The sequence below is a fragment of the Monopterus albus genome, unplaced genomic scaffold (assembly GCF_001952655.1).
Source record: "Monopterus albus unplaced genomic scaffold, M_albus_1.0 scaffold7.1, whole genome shotgun sequence".
In the NCBI taxonomy this organism is placed as follows: Eukaryota; Metazoa; Chordata; class Actinopteri; order Synbranchiformes; family Synbranchidae; genus Monopterus; species Monopterus albus.
The window spans coordinates 915,011-932,692 of NW_018127887.1; the positions used below are offsets into that span (position 1 = coordinate 915,011).

A 17,682-nucleotide genomic window follows, 5' to 3' on the forward strand; every position below is an offset into this window, starting at 1 on the left:
AATGTAGTGGAGTAAAAAGTACATTTACCTCTGATATGGAATCATTCAAATAACTAAAAATTGGACTCAAGCTAAGTAAAGAAAACACAGATGCCCCAAGAATTCCTTTTAATTAATGGATGTCAGATCGATTCACACTGGAACATTGTGCTGGTAAGTCAGCATGATACACTGGAGAAATACTGCACATTTGCAGCTGTTCTTTACCTGGATGCTAACAGAACCAAAACTTAAGAAAATGACAGTAGGTACAGTAATTATTACTGCATGCCGAGGAAAACCTTCATCCACTAAAAGGCTTTGAGTTCGGTCTGTGGCAACAAGATTTGTACAGTAAATTGCACACATGGATGACAGGAATCATGGAGTAACTGTGTGTGAGCAAAACTTGTCAAAAGTCTTTTAAAGGAGTGCCCTGGTTTTGACTTTCTGTTGGTTAGACAAGACCAACAGACAAGAAAAGTTCTGCACAGCTCCCTGTGTTGAGCTTTTCTTGAGGGGAGGGGATGGGGGAGTGGTTACTAATGTCCTTTGATGAAGTTCAAGGCACCAGCACAACTCTCATGGTGTTGGTGTAACCGGAGCCTGGGCGCCAGCCGGTCACGACAATGACCACATCACCAGACTTGAAAAAGCTGCGATGCTTGCCTAAAGATGGAGGGGAAAAGAGCTGGAGATGAACAATATGCTCTCATACCTCTGGGCTTTTCACACCCTCTAAATGATTTTACTATACTTTTAAAAGATATCAACAGAACACACTCACCAACTTCCAGGGCAAAGTTCACACGTTGGTCAACGTCCTCGGCCCAGACATCACTGGCAGGCTTGGTGTAGAGCACAGGGCAGACACCACGGAACAGATGAGCCTGACGGGCAGTTTGGCCAGAGCGGGTCACAGCAATGATGGGGGCACGGGGCCTGTACCTTGACAGCATCTGAGCAGACCTATGGGTAACAGGTACAAATTATTACAAACTGTTTTTCAGCACAACACTGAACAAATGCCAAAATCTAAACCTGCAATAACCAATTTTTTTTGGGTGCAAACAACCTTCAACCACAGCACTGACATTGCATCACCTTTCTTGTTGATGAGGTGAACGTGTGAACAGTTTCTTAAGTAGTTACAGAGCAACTGTGTCATATATTAGGATTCTGTGTTTGTGTGCTTCTGATGAACATTCACTCTCTTTTAGCTCCATTTTAGTTTCCACCAACTCCTGAGGCTTTATAGCCATGGCTGAAAGTAATGCTATAAGTGAATGAAAACAGTAAAGCTGTGGACAAAAAAACAAATAAAAAAGAAAGAAAGATGCTGTAATGCTTGAAGGAACTTGCAGAACTGGGACATAATTCTCTGTGGGTTCATTGCTAAGAGCAGCTCCTTTTACATACAAATAGTCATATGAATCATTGTTAATATAGAAATATATTCATTATAGACACTTTAATTATGTCATTATCATAATGAAATACAGTCAGCTGACAGTGGTATGCCTTCTGTATCATGTGCTATGAAGATGAACTCCCCACTGGGAAGGATTGAACAGGGAGTTAAAATTAACTTGGAAAATGTCAGAGTTCAGATCTCAAAAGGTCACAAGTAGAGCACAGATTGTGACTGCAATAAAAGCTGGCACTCTTTATATGAGCCGTGTGGAGGGAGGGAGTAGAGCGATATTATAATGCACCAGTTTGAACAGTGGACTATTTTATGACCCATAGTTTTCCCGGAGATGGACTTCTCCATGAATTCTCACCTTCCTGACTTGGTGAGCACGATGATGGCGCTGGCGCAGCACTTGAAGGAAGCTTCAACGGCACCAATAGCGACGGATTCAGTGGGGTCACGGGTCAGATGAGAGATACGACGCAGCTCCTCAAACATCTGCCTGTGAAACATGGCTGCCTCAGCTTCACGGGCAATCTGAACATGTGAAAACAAAAATTTATAAAACATGTAACAGTTGTGTCAGGATGCAGTCACACAGCTATTTTTAACTGCAGGACTTAGTTTATATTTTAAAAAAACCAAGTAAAGTTGATCTTAGTGCAGAGGTCTTCATACCTGAAAGCACACTGAGACATGAAGCCAAAGAACTGCAGTGACCATGATGTCCAGGAACTGTTGCTGTGCACTGCAGATCCTCAAACACATGCTAACTGAGCAATTTGATCACACAATTAAAGCACATTGCAAGAGACAAGGACATGGATGGAGGGATGGAGGGAGGGAGGGAAAACAGCAACAAGGATACACAAAGCAGGTTGAACAAATGCTAAATGACTGTTAGTAAAAACCTAAGCTGATACCAGTGATGAGCTGGCAATGTGGGAGCTACTTGTCTTGTTAATGTCTAGAAACACACACACACAACATTATCTTCAGCAGATGTTTTCCTGCTTTTTGTGCACTGGTTATATTTACTGCTGCAAGTAGTTCACAGAGTCTAAAGTTAATTTTATCAATGTGTCAGTTGCTTGTTTATTACTCAAAATGTATAATCACTGAATGTGGATGCACCATTAAGAAGTTTGTGATTAGCCTATAATAAAAATAATATAACATGGTTTTGGATCCTGGACGCATCCAAAATGCTGTTCTTTTAAGAAAGGCTAGAACATGGATAGTTTTGATGGTCGACATGATTAAATTTGACTGATATGACAGATAGAGCAGCAGAATTCTTCTTCAGAAGTATTTTTCTCTTTTAAGTGCAACTAACAGCTTCAGAAACAAATATGTCTGCACAAAACAGAGTACATTTGCATAAAAAAGGTCCAACACCAGTCATTTACTAACACCAATGATTTGCTTAATCGTGTGAATTTGGGTAGCTTTTTCATTAAAAGCTTTCCAATTTGGCAGCCATCTCAAACCCAGCTGTTACATTTTCCCAAGAGCACCTGAACGCACAGTGTGAAGTTGGGGAGCATTTATACTACTAATGCATGCTCCCTCACAGAACACACTGACTTTGACTAAGCATAGCTTTTCACATTAAATGCAGTACATCAACAGTATTTGTAAAATATACTGGGTTGGCCTTTTAACATTACTGTGCAGTCATACAGTGAACATGATATAGCACCTGAGGAATGGGACCAGACAGTGTGCTCTTACCCTGTGTTGAGTGGACACAGCTTCCACGGGGTAGTCTCCCTTGGCAGTCTCACCACTCAGCATGATGCAGTCATTGCCATCCAGCACGGCATTGGCAACATCACTGGCCTCAGCACGAGTAGGGCGAGGTTTCTTTGTCATGCTCTCCAGCATCTGTGGGAGAAAGCATTAGAAATTATTATGTCTACACAAACATAATTGGATGCCTCAGCCCTAAGCTATGCCTCAGGCGTGGTATCACAAACCTGTGTGGCACAGACAATGGGCTTGCCAATCCTGTTGCACCTGCCAGTCATCATCTTCTGGGCAATGAAGACCTTTTCTGTTGGGATTTCAATGCCCAGGTCTCCACGGGCAACCATGATGCCATCGCTAGCCTCCAGGATCTCATCAAATCTATCAGACAAAAAAAGATATAAAAAAAACATTTATGTAAAGATTGAGATTTGTACAGATTCAGCTGTGACTGCTGATGCTGCACCCACCTGCGCACACCCTCGTGGTTCTCCAGCTTGCTGATGATCAAGATTTCCTTGCCCTTCTCGCCCAGCACTTTCCTGACAGCTTCAACATCAGCAGCCTTACGGATGAAGGAGGCAAAGACCATGTCAACACCCTGTTCAACACCAAACTTGAGGTCCTGAATGTCCTTCTCAGACACAGCAGGCAGGTCAACAGCAGCTCCGGGCAGGTTGACACCCTTCTTGCTGCCCAGCATACCACCGTTTTCAATCTCACATATCAAGTAATCGTTGCCTTAGGAGATACAAGAGGAGAGAATGAAGAGGAGCTGAATTTCAACAAATAGGCAGAAAATAAAACATAAACACACAATGGATGAAGAGGCAAACAAGATGAAACAAATAGGTGTGTGCTTACCAACTTCTTTAACCTTGAGGGAAATCAGACCATCATCAATGTAGACATGGCTTCCAGTCTGCACAACCTTGGTGATGTTCTTGTAGTCGAGCCACAGAACTTTCTCATCACATGCGTCCTGATACTGGTCATCCAGTGTGAGCTTGATGGTTTCACCCTTCTTCAGTGCAACCTCAGCAGTACCACTCTAGAAAGAGTTTGTTGATTCACAGGTTGAAAATCACTGCAGCAAACCTTTATACAGCTATCTCAGTCTTGGTTATTTGGCAAGAACTCACGCCTTTGATAAGTCCGGTCCTGATTTCTGGTCCCTTAGTGTCCAGAGCGATGGCCACTGGTTTGTAGTCCACAGATCCAGGCCCAAAGCTCTCAGTTGCCTCACGGACATTCTTGATGGTCTCAGCATGGTACTGTATCATGTGGGGTGGCATTGCAAAACATTGAAAAAATATTACACTAATGATTTGTAAGAGCTAATAATTCTAAAATCATTCTAACTATGTATGTAACTATGCTGTCACACAGACCGCCCCCATTGATTATAGTACTATATGTAGAAATCTTGAATAACAACTACAGTACATTTTTAGCACATGACATTGTTTTGTTTCAGGCTACATAAATAGCTTTGCACAGAATATCATGCATTAATTGAACACTTATATTAGATGACAGCCTTTACAGCAAAAACACTTTTTATTTTCTACTTAATGTAAGAAACACAGCTATGGATCTAGTAAATGCATATTACATGCAAGAAAACAGACTAACAAAGACTAATCTGAGCGCTGACTACTGTCTCCAGTCAATAATGAGCACCTCAGTGTGGCTTCTCTACATGCCTTGCGCTGTTGCTATGAAGTGACCTTCAGAGAAGACCTATTTATAGCTGTACTGACAACTGACACACCAGTGAGACAGAGGTCAAATTTATTTTCCCCTTCTCGTAACAAATCATATGCACACTTTGTTGTGATTTTAGGGAATTATGATTATTGACTGTATTATTTTTTGTTGCTAAAAGCTAAGCAAACCTCTTATTTACTTAGCAAGTGCTAAGTTATCAGACGACTGCACGGGCAGCTCAGAACCCACTCTGAGAGTTGAGTTACAGTGGAAAAGAAATCACAATGCAGTTAACCTTTGAAGATCCACATATCAACCAGCTGATGCTCTGACAGCTTATCAAGTCAGGTGGCAGTGAAAAAGGTAAAGAAGCATGGCCTTTACAGGCGAGGGGTCAGTAGTATAAGGTCGGCCAAAGAGCTGACCTGATACAGCGAAGGGGGCAAGTACAAGCTCATATTACACAGACTGTTACCAAGTCACAAGAGTAATGTCACACTGCTGCTGCTGAAAAGGGTAAATCCACAGCAAATCACTTGTAGAGAGCAAAGAAACTGCAGCTGCACTGCTCTGTCTGGGTTTAAACTTGTATGTTGCACTGCCGGACATGCCCTAATCCATGATGTCACAGCAGGAGGTCTGCTTTTGACAGCTGATGGTGAATCATCTGCTGTGACATTCAGTTTTTGTAGGACTGAGGCATCAGAAGTGTGACAGGCTAGAAAGTTTAAGATGCAAGTAGTAAGTTCATGGTAACAATTATCCTTCACTCACCTCATGTGTGCCATGAGAGAAGTTCATTCTTGCAATGTTCATCCCAGCTTTGATCATTTCTTTCGCCATCTCCACAGATCGGGAGGCAGGTCCTACATCAAGACAGGTGAATGCACACTGAGAGATATAGGGCTAAATATGACATTTTAAGGTCATATGGATACATTAAGATAGTCTTTGGATAATGTGGCACACTGTCTGACCAATTGTGCAGATGATGCCGGTGTTGCGAGACTTAGCAGGATTAGAGTCGATGTCCAGCAGACACATGTGCTCAATGAAGGTGTCCGCCATGGCAGCATGCAGCTGCTGGGTGTGTATGACGGAAGAGCCCGTTTCCTTTGCCTTCGACATGACTGGATCTGTGTCTAGGAAAAAATCCTGCAGGAGAAAGACAGGGAGGCAAGAGTACTGAATGGCTCCACTTGTGACATTTGCTATAAGGCGCTATGTTGTTGTATGGATTCTTTTATGGATCACAGACAAAAAACCCTCCACATACATACTCAAGAAGTTGTAATAAAGTAACAAATCATCATAAAATGATATTGAAACAAATCAGACAATACAAAGGAAAATAAAATAAGAAATTCTGAATTATTTGAATGGAAAACTGCACCCTTATAATAAGATATGACCTCTCCATGGATTAATTTTGTCTACCAGAGAAGAATGGTTGTGTAACTTGACTGAACACCCAGTGCAAAAAGCAGCACAGTATGTGCCTGCCTGAATGCACTCTTCCACGTTCCACCAGGTGTTTATGTGCAGCTAAAGAAAAGAAGCTGGTCACTTCTGACAGAGGCTAAAGGTGAGTCACACAAATAAAAACTTCAGGACTCCAGTGGAAAGTTGGAAAACATTACTTATGCTATCTGCAGTGCAATGCTTGTTGAGAATCCAAACAACGGACATTTAAAGGACAAGGCGGAGTTATCAGGATTCAGCTTACAGTCTGCTACAATAGAGAAATGCATCATGCATAGCAAACGTCTGCTGGCAGTCAACGGACAGAAGCATGCTGTGTGTGTGCTCGGACACCATCCCTGCCCTAAAATAAGACTGTCAGCTGAGAATATTTATGGGCTGTAGAAACATATCACCAGAAAACACACATATGAAAAAAATCTTGAAATAATGAGAAAATCCATCCTATTATATTACAGCTTTCAGCCACAACTCATAGGTACTTCTAAATAATGCGGTGTACAAAATCTAAATGTACTTTATCTATCAGCTATGTACTAAAAAAATGAATATTTGTGTCATAGATGACTGCACATTAGGCTGATATTTAATTCATTAGGAGGAAAAAAGCTCTAGAAACATACAGTTTCAGTAGAAAATGCCTAAAATCACTTTTCTGTTTACCTAATTATACGGAGGAGGCCTAATTTGTCAATATACAGATGAGATAACATCTAATTTTATTGATCCCAAGGAGGAAACTCAAAATTACAGCAGCACAAGAACCAAAAATACATTGAACAGGATGCAAATATGTAATAAGTAAATAACAAATAAATCAAAGGTAGATAGCTGTATACTTTATTTTTGACCATGTGTGCATGAATAAAATGTGAAAATCCTACAGTTCTGTTTTGTATTTGTGCAAGATATTATTATTATTTATTTGTGCAAAAGGAATATGATCAATCAGATAATCAGAAAATAATATGAGCATAATGTCAAACAATAACTTTAAGCATAGTAGCTTATTAGTGGCTATTAGTATATAACAGGTTACTACATAAGTATATAATATGTTTGGAGGAAAAAAGTTTGATCTGTGATTGAAATAACTTTTTTCACCATCAAAGGAATTGAAAGAATATTGGTTTAAACCTTAACACATTCAATAAAATGAATACAAATTCTTCTAACCGCTCTCTCTGTCTTATAGCTGACACTCTTTGTTGTTACTCACCTACTGGGTGAACTTTGCAGGGACCACAGCGTCACTGGTTCTGCTGGAGCGACACGTTTTTATCCGCCTCACTAGCCGGGACTACTTTCCTACGTGAACACCCGGCGACAGAGGATATAGGGCCCGACAGTAGATTCAACATTTCCGATTAGTACAGCGACATCAACGTACATTTCTTTTTCACTGGAAAGTTGTTTTATCAAACCTAAACTTTTAGATTAAAGCGCAAACGTTTGAGAAACACTGAGGGATGTTAAGGCGCAGGCATGAGGTTCGTGCTCTCCTGACCAATCACAAAGCAGTCCGCTGGTATTTAGTAAAGGAACCAGTTTGGACCTGAGCCACCGTCAGTGATAGTGTATAGGTCACATATATGTGTATCTGTTTGTCATTATTTCGAGATATGCAGTATTATGACAGGTACATAATGTAGCCAAAACATTCAGATCTTGTTTTATCATTAGAGTCTCATCCTGTATGTTTTATTGAATTGTTCAGATGCAGTCTCAGTATACTTTGGGTGAACAGAAGGAAGAAATTTGTTGTGTAAATAAGAGGATATTTGACTGACAGCTTGCCCCATTAACCCAACAGGAGACTGAGTGCCAGCAGAGGCCAGAGAGCTGAGCTGACAAGGACAGTGACACAGAGGAAAACCTCTTTCAATATGTTCCTATAAGTCTTTGTAGTGGTCTGATTATCGTTTTAGAGGAATCTCAATTATTACTCACTGGATGTTGGAACCGCAGTAGCTCCCGCTGGTTTGATTACTGTGGAGTAAAGTCTGAGACAATGAAAGAGACTGATCATATAGTCTATTAAATTACATTTAAGTGTTTCTTAAATTGTGAAATGCAATTGCTGTAATGCAGCTGTAAGCAAATGTAACAGTGTTTTAAGTACGGTGTATTTTGTCCACAGCTGTAATTTTAAAAAAATTATAACAGCATATAAATAGATAATGATTGATCACACACACACACACACACACATTATCACACACATAAACAAAGCCTCAGTGTGTTATAATATATTTATTTGTTGTTTACACACATGCAGGTTTAAAACTGCTTGATAAGCCACAGTGAGCTTCAAGGTTTAATTTTGGCTTTAGAAAGAGTAGTTTGATAAAAATTCTCAACTGGGTCTCATCAGAAACTGAAGCCTTTGAGAGTGAAAAAGTATTAAAACATTCACTAGTAGTTTACATAGTCATAGTCAGTACAATTAACTAATACAGTAAATAAACACTTAATATTGCACAATCATATAAAGTATGTATTTTTTTGTAAACTGTGTTATATTGCAACATTAATTGTCTTTCACTGAAGTACCCTAATATCTGCTTATATTTATATTATAGGGTGTTGTAGTAAATTATAAACTACTCATTAATTGTTTATATACTGCTTATAAAATGCTAAATAGACAGCGCTGAGAAAGTGTTCCAGGAAACCTCTTGTTATGATGCGAAAAGCAGCCTTCTTCTCAGCCACCGCTGCAGAGTGAGTTTATCCCTCATCCCCCCTGTGGTGCTGAGCTGTTTGGACCATAAGGTAAGTGTGTTAGTGTTTGTCTCGGCAGGAGAGCTATGCCACTGAGCTGCATCACCACCCCCAGCTGGATACAGGCATCGAGGCAGTCAGGACTTTGTATTCAGACTCTGCAGTCTCTGTCAGGTAAATGTCTGAGCATCTTTTCTTATTCCTTCAGTTTAAGGTCGTGAACATCTGCGTCTTTTCCACCTTGTCAAGTCTCCCCTTCCTTTTCTTCTGCCAGGGAGTACAGGCTAATTGACAGTGTGGATGTTGACTTAAACACTAATTCAAATTTCCTGGATGTAAGTTAAAGTAACAGTTCATTTGGTCCTAAGTAAAATACATCAACATGGTTTGCTGTCAAGACTTCTGGGCCCATTTAATATTATGACACTGTCTGGTGTGACCAGTAGGAAGTAGCCAAGGTCTGGGGGATTAATTGCTCAGAGCTCATTGTTATCCGTCTGCACTTTTCTCTCTCCCAGTATCTGGATGGCCCTGGTGAGCATCAACCACACTGATTCAAACAGAATTTATTATAAATTAATGTGACGCCTGAGTATGTGATGCTTCTCACCACAGCGCCTTCAGTTGAAGTCTTTCAAGCGTCCAACGTGGATCATTTTAGTCTTGGAAAACAACTAAAGAAGTGAGTGTTCACTGTGTTTTATCATTTTTTTTATGGCAGTAATGAGATTACACATTGCACACTGTCCATCTACTGATTAGCTCTTCTAACTCTCTGTTCACCAGTATTCTTACAGTTTTCATATCTTATGGAGTGGAAGCACCTGACAAACAAGAACATCATAGTTTGACAGAAGAGCAGACACAGCAGGTTCAGGACCAGTGGAACCATCAAGATTTTTTTTTTTTTTGCAAGACTCAGCAACTGGCTTCCACTCTCAAAGTATGTGATGATTTCATTCATTCAGCTGTTTTATTCCTGACTAAATCTGTTGTTGGATATATGTTAACTTCTTCCTCATGTGCTATGAGCAGATTGAATGAGCTCCAGAACCCTGCTATAGGAAGAAGAATCAATTTCCAAGTGATGAAACGGAACCACTTCACAAATCATAAAACCTCCTACAGGAGAGCTTTTTGCCTACACACCCATTGGAAAGGTGACGACTCCCTCTTCAGATGATTTACGGTATATATACTTCAAAATGTATTTCTGTGGCACTCACTTGGTTGCTGCTGTTTGCAGGTTTCTCTAAGTTATTATCGGTCTCATTCCTTTATAAGTTCTGCAAAGGTTTATTGAAAGTGTTTGTGTCTGTTCTTCCACAGAGAGTGGTGGTGTCAGCAGTCAATTCATCAGCACAGCTGAGTACCAAACAGCTGGTAGAGCTGCTTTTCTCCTCTCAGGCCATCAGGCACTGTAAGAGCACCCCAACTCTGCAGCATAGCCTTTTGGTACAGGTAAAGAGTTGTGTCCAGAAAGCATAATAAGTCAAGCATTGTTAAAGTTTGTCAGAATGTGAATTTAAAGAACAATTACATCCAGTCCCCTAACTAGTGATGACCAAAAGCCCTCTCCAAATCCTGTGTAGCCACGATTAAGTGTATTTCTTGATCATAAATTCCCAAAAGTGTTCATAATGTACATTTAACCACCTGGGCAAATGCTGCCATTTGAGGAAACTCACATTGTACAACAAAATTTCCAGAACAGCTACTAAATGGTCCTTTTTGGTGAGTTTGTCAACTGCTAAGATCATGAATGAACTTCAAATCTCGGAAAAAAAAGTTGATTTTTTTTTTGGTAATCTTTCCTACTTATGAGTGGAAGCACCTGACAAACAAGAACATCATAGTTTGACATGCTAGATGTAATTTTTCCTACTCCAACAAGATCCCAAAATTGTTATGTTAATATAAAAATAAGATGTCTGAAAGTGGAAAATGCTAGATGTCAAAATGGGATAATAGAAGTAGCACACTGAAAACCAGGATGCTGACATGAGTCTGCATCATGTTCTCCTTTCTGAAAAACAACACTAGAACATTACAATACACACTAGATGTATCACAGGAGTCGCACTCAAAAATAAGCTATGCTATGTGCTTTAGTGGGTTCCCTGTATGTATTACATACAGAGGAACTAGCTGTAACATAATACATAGCTGTATTTTGCTCTGATTAACACCACCCAGACTTACATCTTTCTGCTCCTTGTTACATTCAATGAATAACATGAGGTACCTACAATTCTTTGAGGCAGAAATGCACCATTATAACAGGATATCAGGTTCATATGAGACCCACAGCTGCTTCCTGACCTCCTCCCTCAGCTCAGCTCCTTTATAAATACAGCTATCACCATTTTTTATTCTGGATACATCTCTTTCTTTGCACGTTCTGGTTTAATACAGTTTGACAAAAAGTAGCAGCTCCAAAATATGACTGTCCTCAAAAATGTCATTGACTCAGGAAGGGCACATATTATGTAGCAAGCATTTTCTGGGTCAGCTCAATAGGCAGTGAACTGGAGGGAGGAGAACTGTGAAGTAGCTGCAATAGCCCAAAGGAAGACATTTCTCAAGGACCATATGGCTCTGTGATGATAGTGCAGCAGGAAAGGTCTTGACAACCACAATACCCTGTATGTTGCTATGGCTATAACGGATGTTTCTGAGTTTGCTGTTCAGTGCATCTATAAACACACATTAAGAATGTCAATAAAATGGAGCAATCAAGACCAAAGACAAAGGATTTCTTTAAGCTCATGCTTTGTTAGTCTTGTTTATTCATCCATATAACCCAAGCAGCCACATGGATAAATAAAATCTGAGTCCTTAAGGGTTTAACAAACACCTCCCTCCAAAACCAACAAAGTAGAATGTTACAGACACTATTAAATGAGGCAAAAATGTTGCATATGCCTTTAAGAGCACTATGCCCTGCTCTACATGTGTCTCTCTCTGAGCCTCATATGTGTTCGTTGGCATCAGCTGTCCTCAGAGCTGAATAGAGCAAGGACATCTTTTCCTTCACTTCAATGGGATTAGAGGAAGAAACGCCCTATTCATTCTGTTGGCTTTCATCTCAGTGCTCACAAGACAAAATAGAAATGCAGCATGGACTGACAACAGAAAGAAGATCAAGATAAGTCAAAAGATTGGATTACGAAGATTATCAGTTTTATGTTTCTTATACAAAGTAACAAAAAACGTACTCCAGATCTCTGGGGAGATATGCAAAAAATCTGAGGCTGCAGGGTCAGAACCAGGATTTTGCACTGTTATTTTGTTTCTTTGTAAGCAATGACCGAAAACAGGGGTCAGATGACAAGTTTAAAGGTTGCAGGCAGCACTGTAATAGAACCTCAGTCTGCTTCATTCAGCCCTGATGTCTCATCTTCATCTCCAAAACTTTGGAACTTCAGGAGAGTCAGCCACACAGAGGACAGCAGTCCTTATCCAATCCCTGGCCTAGCAGCAGACATCCTGCACATGCGGGTGAAAGAAGGAAGCAAGATCCGCAACTTACTGCGGTTTGTAACAGCTCGCATGCGTGAGGACAGAAGAGACAGTAACAGCACATCATTGAGACAGGTGGTTTTCACTGGCTCAGGCAGGGGACTCACTAAGACCATCACCTGTGTGGAGATTCTGAAACGTACAGTGGGAGGGTTGCACCAGGTATCCAAACTCTACTACAAGACAGTGAATGACATTTGTGAGAATCCACAACAGGGAGCACCAGATGTAACCATGCAGAGGACAGTCCCTGCCATCTGTATCCTGCTCTCCAAAGACCCTCTGGATCCCCAGGAGCCTGGATACCAGCCCCCCCAAACCCTGACTGTTCCCACAGAGGACACAGAGAGATGTAGCGCTCCGGTTAGGCCAGACCTCAGTCCCCCCTCACAGAACACAGCCAAGAGACTCTGCCTGGATGAGTGGAGTATATGTTCCCCATGAACACTCAACATTTGATAATACTGTGAAATATGAGAAAAATAACAAAACAAAAGACATTCTCTCATCTCATAATCTACAATATTGCATCAGTATGCAGCTTCACTGATCATGACTGATACATGTGCATGTTGAAATCTGAACTTGTCTTTTGTAATACTTAGCAATTTTGTTATAAAATGCAACATATTTGATTAAATTATTAGCAGCAAAATAAGGTGCATGAGTTACTATATATTAGTAATATAACAGCTTATTCTGATGCAAATGTCAACAAAGCCAAATCACAAGTCGGTCACTGACACTGTTAATATAAACATCAAGGTTTGCAACAATAGCCTTTTTTTGGTTAAGGGTTTATTTCCATTATGATGATGTCCTTTTTTATGCATCTATTATGACAGAGATACACAAACTAGTTCAGAAATGCATCTCAGCTTATGTTGTAGAGTGTGTCAGAGAATGCATGCATATCTTTTATTAAAGTATAATTATACCCTCATAGAATAGAGGCAGAAAACATCACCTCCTGTATCCCTAGTTTAATCACTGTTCTAATGCAGGCCTTATCAGTCCAGCACGTCAATGTGCTCAATTGGGTGAAGCAGTTACAAAAGTGATGCCATGTCCATTGGCATTTTACCAACCTGTTAGATAACCTATTGTCTAGCTGTTGTCTAGCGGACATTCAGCAATAACACAAGAACAGCTGTTGTGACTGCTACCAGCATTCACACTGTAAAACTATCCTTTGTCTTAAGTGTCCCATTCATCCCATCACATGTTTACTGGAGCCCTCTATGAGAATAATTATCAAGTTTCCATTTGGGGTGCCTTGTCTTAAAAGAAAGACAAACAAATCAGAAAACTCTATGGTAGCTTACTGTGTTAACTCTGGCCAGATTCAAAACCGGTAGGTCAACAATACAGAAAAAAAAAAAACAGTCAGTGAGCAGTTTGCACATGCGCAGCGGGGAATCGAATAGGTACGTGACAAGCGCCCTCCTGCCAAACCTCACCGGTTCTCGTAGCAGGCTATCGCATCATGTTCAGAGCCGCCGTCCGACTCTCTGTCTCCGGTGTCCGGAGTTTAACCCGTACGCAGCCAGGGTGCCAAGGTATTTTTTTTTATTCTGCTATCACCTTTTGTAGTCTGGTAGCTTACCAAACGGTCAAAGTTCTAAGTTAGGCAAAATAATGCGTGGCTGTCGGCACATTGCGGTAACCGCAAGACTGGGCTAGTTAGCATTAGCTTAGCTAGTATAACTTATCATTTATAAATTCACACCGCACTGTGAAACTGGTGTTTCAATTAAAGTATGTATATTTTAGTTTAACGCAGCCATTAGCCATATAACCTGAACGTGTGCTGATCTGAAACCGTCCCAGTTTTCAGCTCGGCCGTGTGTGTGTCCTTGCCATGACCCAGTCGGAAGGCTCAGACTCAGGCCCTGTGATTGTGCTGCCGATGCTTTTTGCTAACATGCTACATAGGCTAGCTGACTAACAGCTATAGTTGTGTTCAATCAGTTAGTGGTGTTTGTTTATATCAGGCAGTGGTTTGTCGTACCCAGTAACAATCAGGAAATGCACACCTTGCACTTTTTTTTAAAACTGCTATATTAGCCTTTTTTTTAGATGTTGGTTTATAAGAATTACAGTACATTACCTAGATGCACAATCAAAGATTCACGTCTTATTACATATATTGTAAGCATTGTATAAATACAAATTTCCTGGTTGTCAGTGTGTGCTCAGAGTGGCAGGTGCAGTTGGCAGGACAAATCAGGATGTTGGCAAAGATCCACCTGCAGTACATTACTAGACAGCAGTTTTTCTGCTTCACTCAGTGTAGATATCCTTGACTATGTTTGGGTTAGTTCTGTATGACCTGATACTGTATCTCTAACTATAGCTGTAACAGTAGTAACTTTTTTTTTGTAGCACATTCTTTAATTCAAAATAATTTTCGTTGTACAGCTCTTTTGGCCTCAAGGTGTTACTCACATGGGAAGCACGAGTCCGAAGAGGAGTTTGATGCCCGCTGGGTCACCTATTTTAACAAGCCAGACATTGATGCATGGGAGCTGAGAAAAGGTATGTTTATGGAATGACAGTGACAGTGAATCAGCAAAGTTACCATCTATTCCTTAGAAATTGAACCTGAATACAGAGTGTTGAAGGGTTACTGCAGAGCTTTGAATACGGATGTTTTCACAGGTTTAGCAAAGTTTTGACAATCACAGTTTGTGGACAGAGAGTTGTCTGAAGAAATTTGATCTGAAGATTTGATTTGGATTTTTCATTTAACAAAAGAATATAAACTTCTCAAATGTTAAACACTAGACAGGTAACCAGACTAAAACTATGCCAAAATAAAAGACTCTTAAATTGGAAAAATGACTATTCGAAACAGAAATTAACTGCTAAAAAAATAGATTACCAGTGAGCAAGCATATAGTGCCAGCTTTGATAGTTTTCGATACCTTCCTGCTACGGACACTTTTTGGGTGATACCAAATGTAAATGGCGAAAATGAATATTTACCAGGAGCTATTGAGATTTGATACCCAGCTATGGCCTGAACAATCCACAATCCTGGCTGCTGTCTGCGACTTCATCCTCTCCTCTCTGCGAGACACATACCTGCACTGCTGTGAAGGAGCTCACCTTGTAGTATTCATACTCGTCTCATACTACAGACTGATTTCACTTTAACAGAACATTATGTTAACCTCATGCTGGTGAAGCAGGTCAATAGGTTTTGGAGAAATACAGTTCCTAGTTTGTTTTTTGTTTTTTTGGCATCTGATAAGCCTTCAAACAAAGCACAACAGAAGGCTTCAAGTTGCAGGACAGAGAAGCTCATTATCAGGTGGGAAATGATGAGACCAGAACACTGAGGAAGTGGCTCACTAGACAGGCCTTGTGGTTGAAACTTACATTACAGTCTACAGAGGATGTTGTTCTTCAGAGTGGAGGTGTTAATGTAGTTGATTTAGTTTCATCTTAAAAAATGTTCATCTTAATTTGTATGTTGATTTTAAGGATTTGTCCACAATTTTCTAATAAAATTCCACTAGGCAAAACAAATATTTTAGTCTTGTTACATTGTACTTTCTGACTACCTTATCTTGCATATAGATCTCAGCCTCAAGCCCTTTGGCTGCTACTGAACATGTAACCCTTTTAAAATAGGTCAGAAATATCAAGTTAAAATTTTAAAACAGTTTCCTCAAACAGCTGGGAACTGTAGTTTTTAACAAGCAATACTCAGGTAAATAGTGTAGTTACTAGGGACTATTTTTAACTGTGGATTGGTACAAAATAGACATGTAGCTGAGTATTTTCAGCCCCAGGGATCAGCTAAAAATACATTACAATGGCCATGTTCATCATAAAAAGGGCATGTCACCCACTAACGATGTAGCTCATTTATGGATGTCAGATTTTTACTACTCAGAAAGTGCATCTCGTCATGGGATGTATTCACAAAAGAAAAATGTATCTTTGGCTAGACTTGTGCCTAAAGCAAGAGATGAAATAAAAATGTGTTGATTTCTTTCTTTGTTCTATTAAAAATTAATTCCTTCTCACAGGGATGAACGCGTTGATGGGCTATGATCTCGTACCTGAGCCAAAGATCGTTGATGCAGCATTGAGAGCCTGTCGGAGGTTAAACGACTTGGCCAGCGCTATTCGAATTTTGGAAGCTGTGAAGGTGAGGGAAAAGGCAGCTTCTAAACCAGATAATAATTGAGGGAATGTTGCCAGCCAGCAGTTTACTGGCATGAGGTAATGACAAATGGGTTTTACCATTGTTTACTTCCTCAGGACAAAGCTGGTCCTCACAAAGACATCTACCCCTACCTGATCCAGGAGCTACAGCCAACATTAGATGAGCTTGGCATCTCCACACCTGAAGAGCTTGGCATTGACAAACTGTAGATGGGTGGGTGTTAAGTCTCTGACCAACCATGTGTTTTCCCATTCCATATTTGTCATAAGATGGTAGTCTAACAGAATTTTTTTGTTTGTTTTCCAGATGTCTGATGCTGGACATCCCCAGGACACAGAACCCTTGTACTTAACTGTTTGCCTGGCATAATGCGTGTGATATTTAATTGGCCTTTATGTTCTTTTGGTTGTAAAATATTGATGAACCTAATCAAGGGAAAAGTACCGTTATTGATTGTCACAAATATTTTGGGATATTTTCAAGAGCTTGAGCAGTTAGTGAGGCAATGCTTGATTTGTTGCTTTAATAGCGAGCAGAGTGGCACTTTGAGTGTTTCTGGCAATCTTGTGTGTCTCATTTTTGCCACCAGGGAGCAGTGCGTTCATGTGAATGTAAAAAAGATTCTTCTGTGTTCAGTCTCTTAAATTTGTTCATTTCAGGGAAATTTTTCATGCTTGTGAAATAAACATAGTCAAATAATAACTGGTGTAACTTGGTCATAACATCCTTCCACTTGGTTTTGGAAGTTTCAATATATTTAATTTAGTATTTGTAGTTCATTTGATAATGAACTGATATTGAGCATTGAAAATACTTGATTTTTAGTACATACAGTGGGTACGGAAAGTATTCAGACCCCCTTAAATTTTTCACTCTTTGTTATATTGCAGCCATATGCTAAAATCATTTAAGTTCATTTTTT

The 17,682-nt window shown here is 40.1% G+C and overlaps 3 protein-coding genes across 4 annotated transcripts; 2 read left to right on the forward strand and 1 right to left on the reverse strand.

Annotated features, from left to right (window-relative positions):
• Window positions 1-99: 99 nt before the first annotated feature.
• pkmb (pyruvate kinase M1/2b) lies at window positions 100-7,584 on the reverse strand. 2 transcript variants are annotated; one of them, XM_020624049.1, is made up of 11 exons: window positions 7,554-7,584; window positions 5,830-6,007; window positions 5,627-5,718; window positions 4,285-4,416; window positions 4,007-4,193; window positions 3,613-3,883; window positions 3,373-3,523; window positions 3,128-3,280; window positions 1,764-1,930; window positions 767-948; window positions 100-648 (listed from the first exon to the last, which is right to left on the reverse strand). In XM_020624049.1, the coding sequence occupies exons 2-11, from the start codon at window positions 5,978-5,980 to the stop codon at window positions 542-544; spliced, it is 1,593 nt and encodes a 530-aa protein (XP_020479705.1). In that variant the 5' UTR covers window positions 5,981-6,007; window positions 7,554-7,584; the 3' UTR covers window positions 100-541. The 2 variants fall into 2 exon arrangements, with proteins under 2 accessions (XP_020479705.1, XP_020479695.1); XM_020624039.1 differs by lacking the exon at window positions 7,554-7,584 and adding an exon at window positions 6,246-6,282.
• Window positions 7,585-12,364: 4,780 nt separating this feature from the next.
• Window positions 12,365-13,024, forward strand: LOC109972982 (ribonuclease P protein subunit p25-like protein). The gene has a single exon (XM_020622260.1). The coding sequence runs from the start codon at window positions 12,365-12,367 to the stop codon at window positions 13,022-13,024; it is 660 nt and encodes a 219-aa protein (XP_020477916.1).
• Window positions 13,025-14,005: 981 nt separating this feature from the next.
• On the forward strand, window positions 14,006-17,462 carry cox5aa (cytochrome c oxidase subunit 5Aa). The gene is made up of 5 exons (XM_020624129.1): window positions 14,006-14,139; window positions 15,002-15,118; window positions 16,621-16,742; window positions 16,856-16,973; window positions 17,067-17,462. Exons 1-4 carry the CDS (start codon window positions 14,067-14,069, stop codon window positions 16,967-16,969), a joined length of 426 nt encoding a protein of 141 aa, XP_020479785.1. The 5' UTR covers window positions 14,006-14,066; the 3' UTR covers window positions 16,970-16,973; window positions 17,067-17,462.
• The last annotated feature ends 220 nt before the right edge of the window (window positions 17,463-17,682 follow it).

Coding starts and splice junctions, on each gene's coding strand:
- pkmb (XM_020624039.1), bottom strand. CDS start 6,272: ATGGAGAGGTCATATCTTATTATAAGG. Junction 4,194..4,284: donor GGACCGGACTTATCAAAGGC/GTGAGTTCTTGC, acceptor AACTCTTTCTAG/AGTGGTACTGCTGAGGTTGC. Junction 649..766: donor GAACTTTGCCCTGGAAGTTG/GTGAGTGTGTTC, acceptor CTCCATCTTTAG/GCAAGCATCGCAGCTTTTTC.
- cox5aa (XM_020624129.1), top strand. CDS start 14,067: ATGTTCAGAGCCGCCGTCCGACTCTCTGTCTCCGGTGTCCGGAGTTTA. Junction 14,140..15,001: donor TACGCAGCCAGGGTGCCAAG/GTATTTTTTTTT, acceptor TTCGTTGTACAG/CTCTTTTGGCCTCAAGGTGT. Junction 16,743..16,855: donor GAATTTTGGAAGCTGTGAAG/GTGAGGGAAAAG, acceptor TTACTTCCTCAG/GACAAAGCTGGTCCTCACAA.
- LOC109972982 (XM_020622260.1), top strand. CDS start 12,365: ATGACCGAAAACAGGGGTCAGATGACAAGTTTAAAGGTTGCAGGCAGC.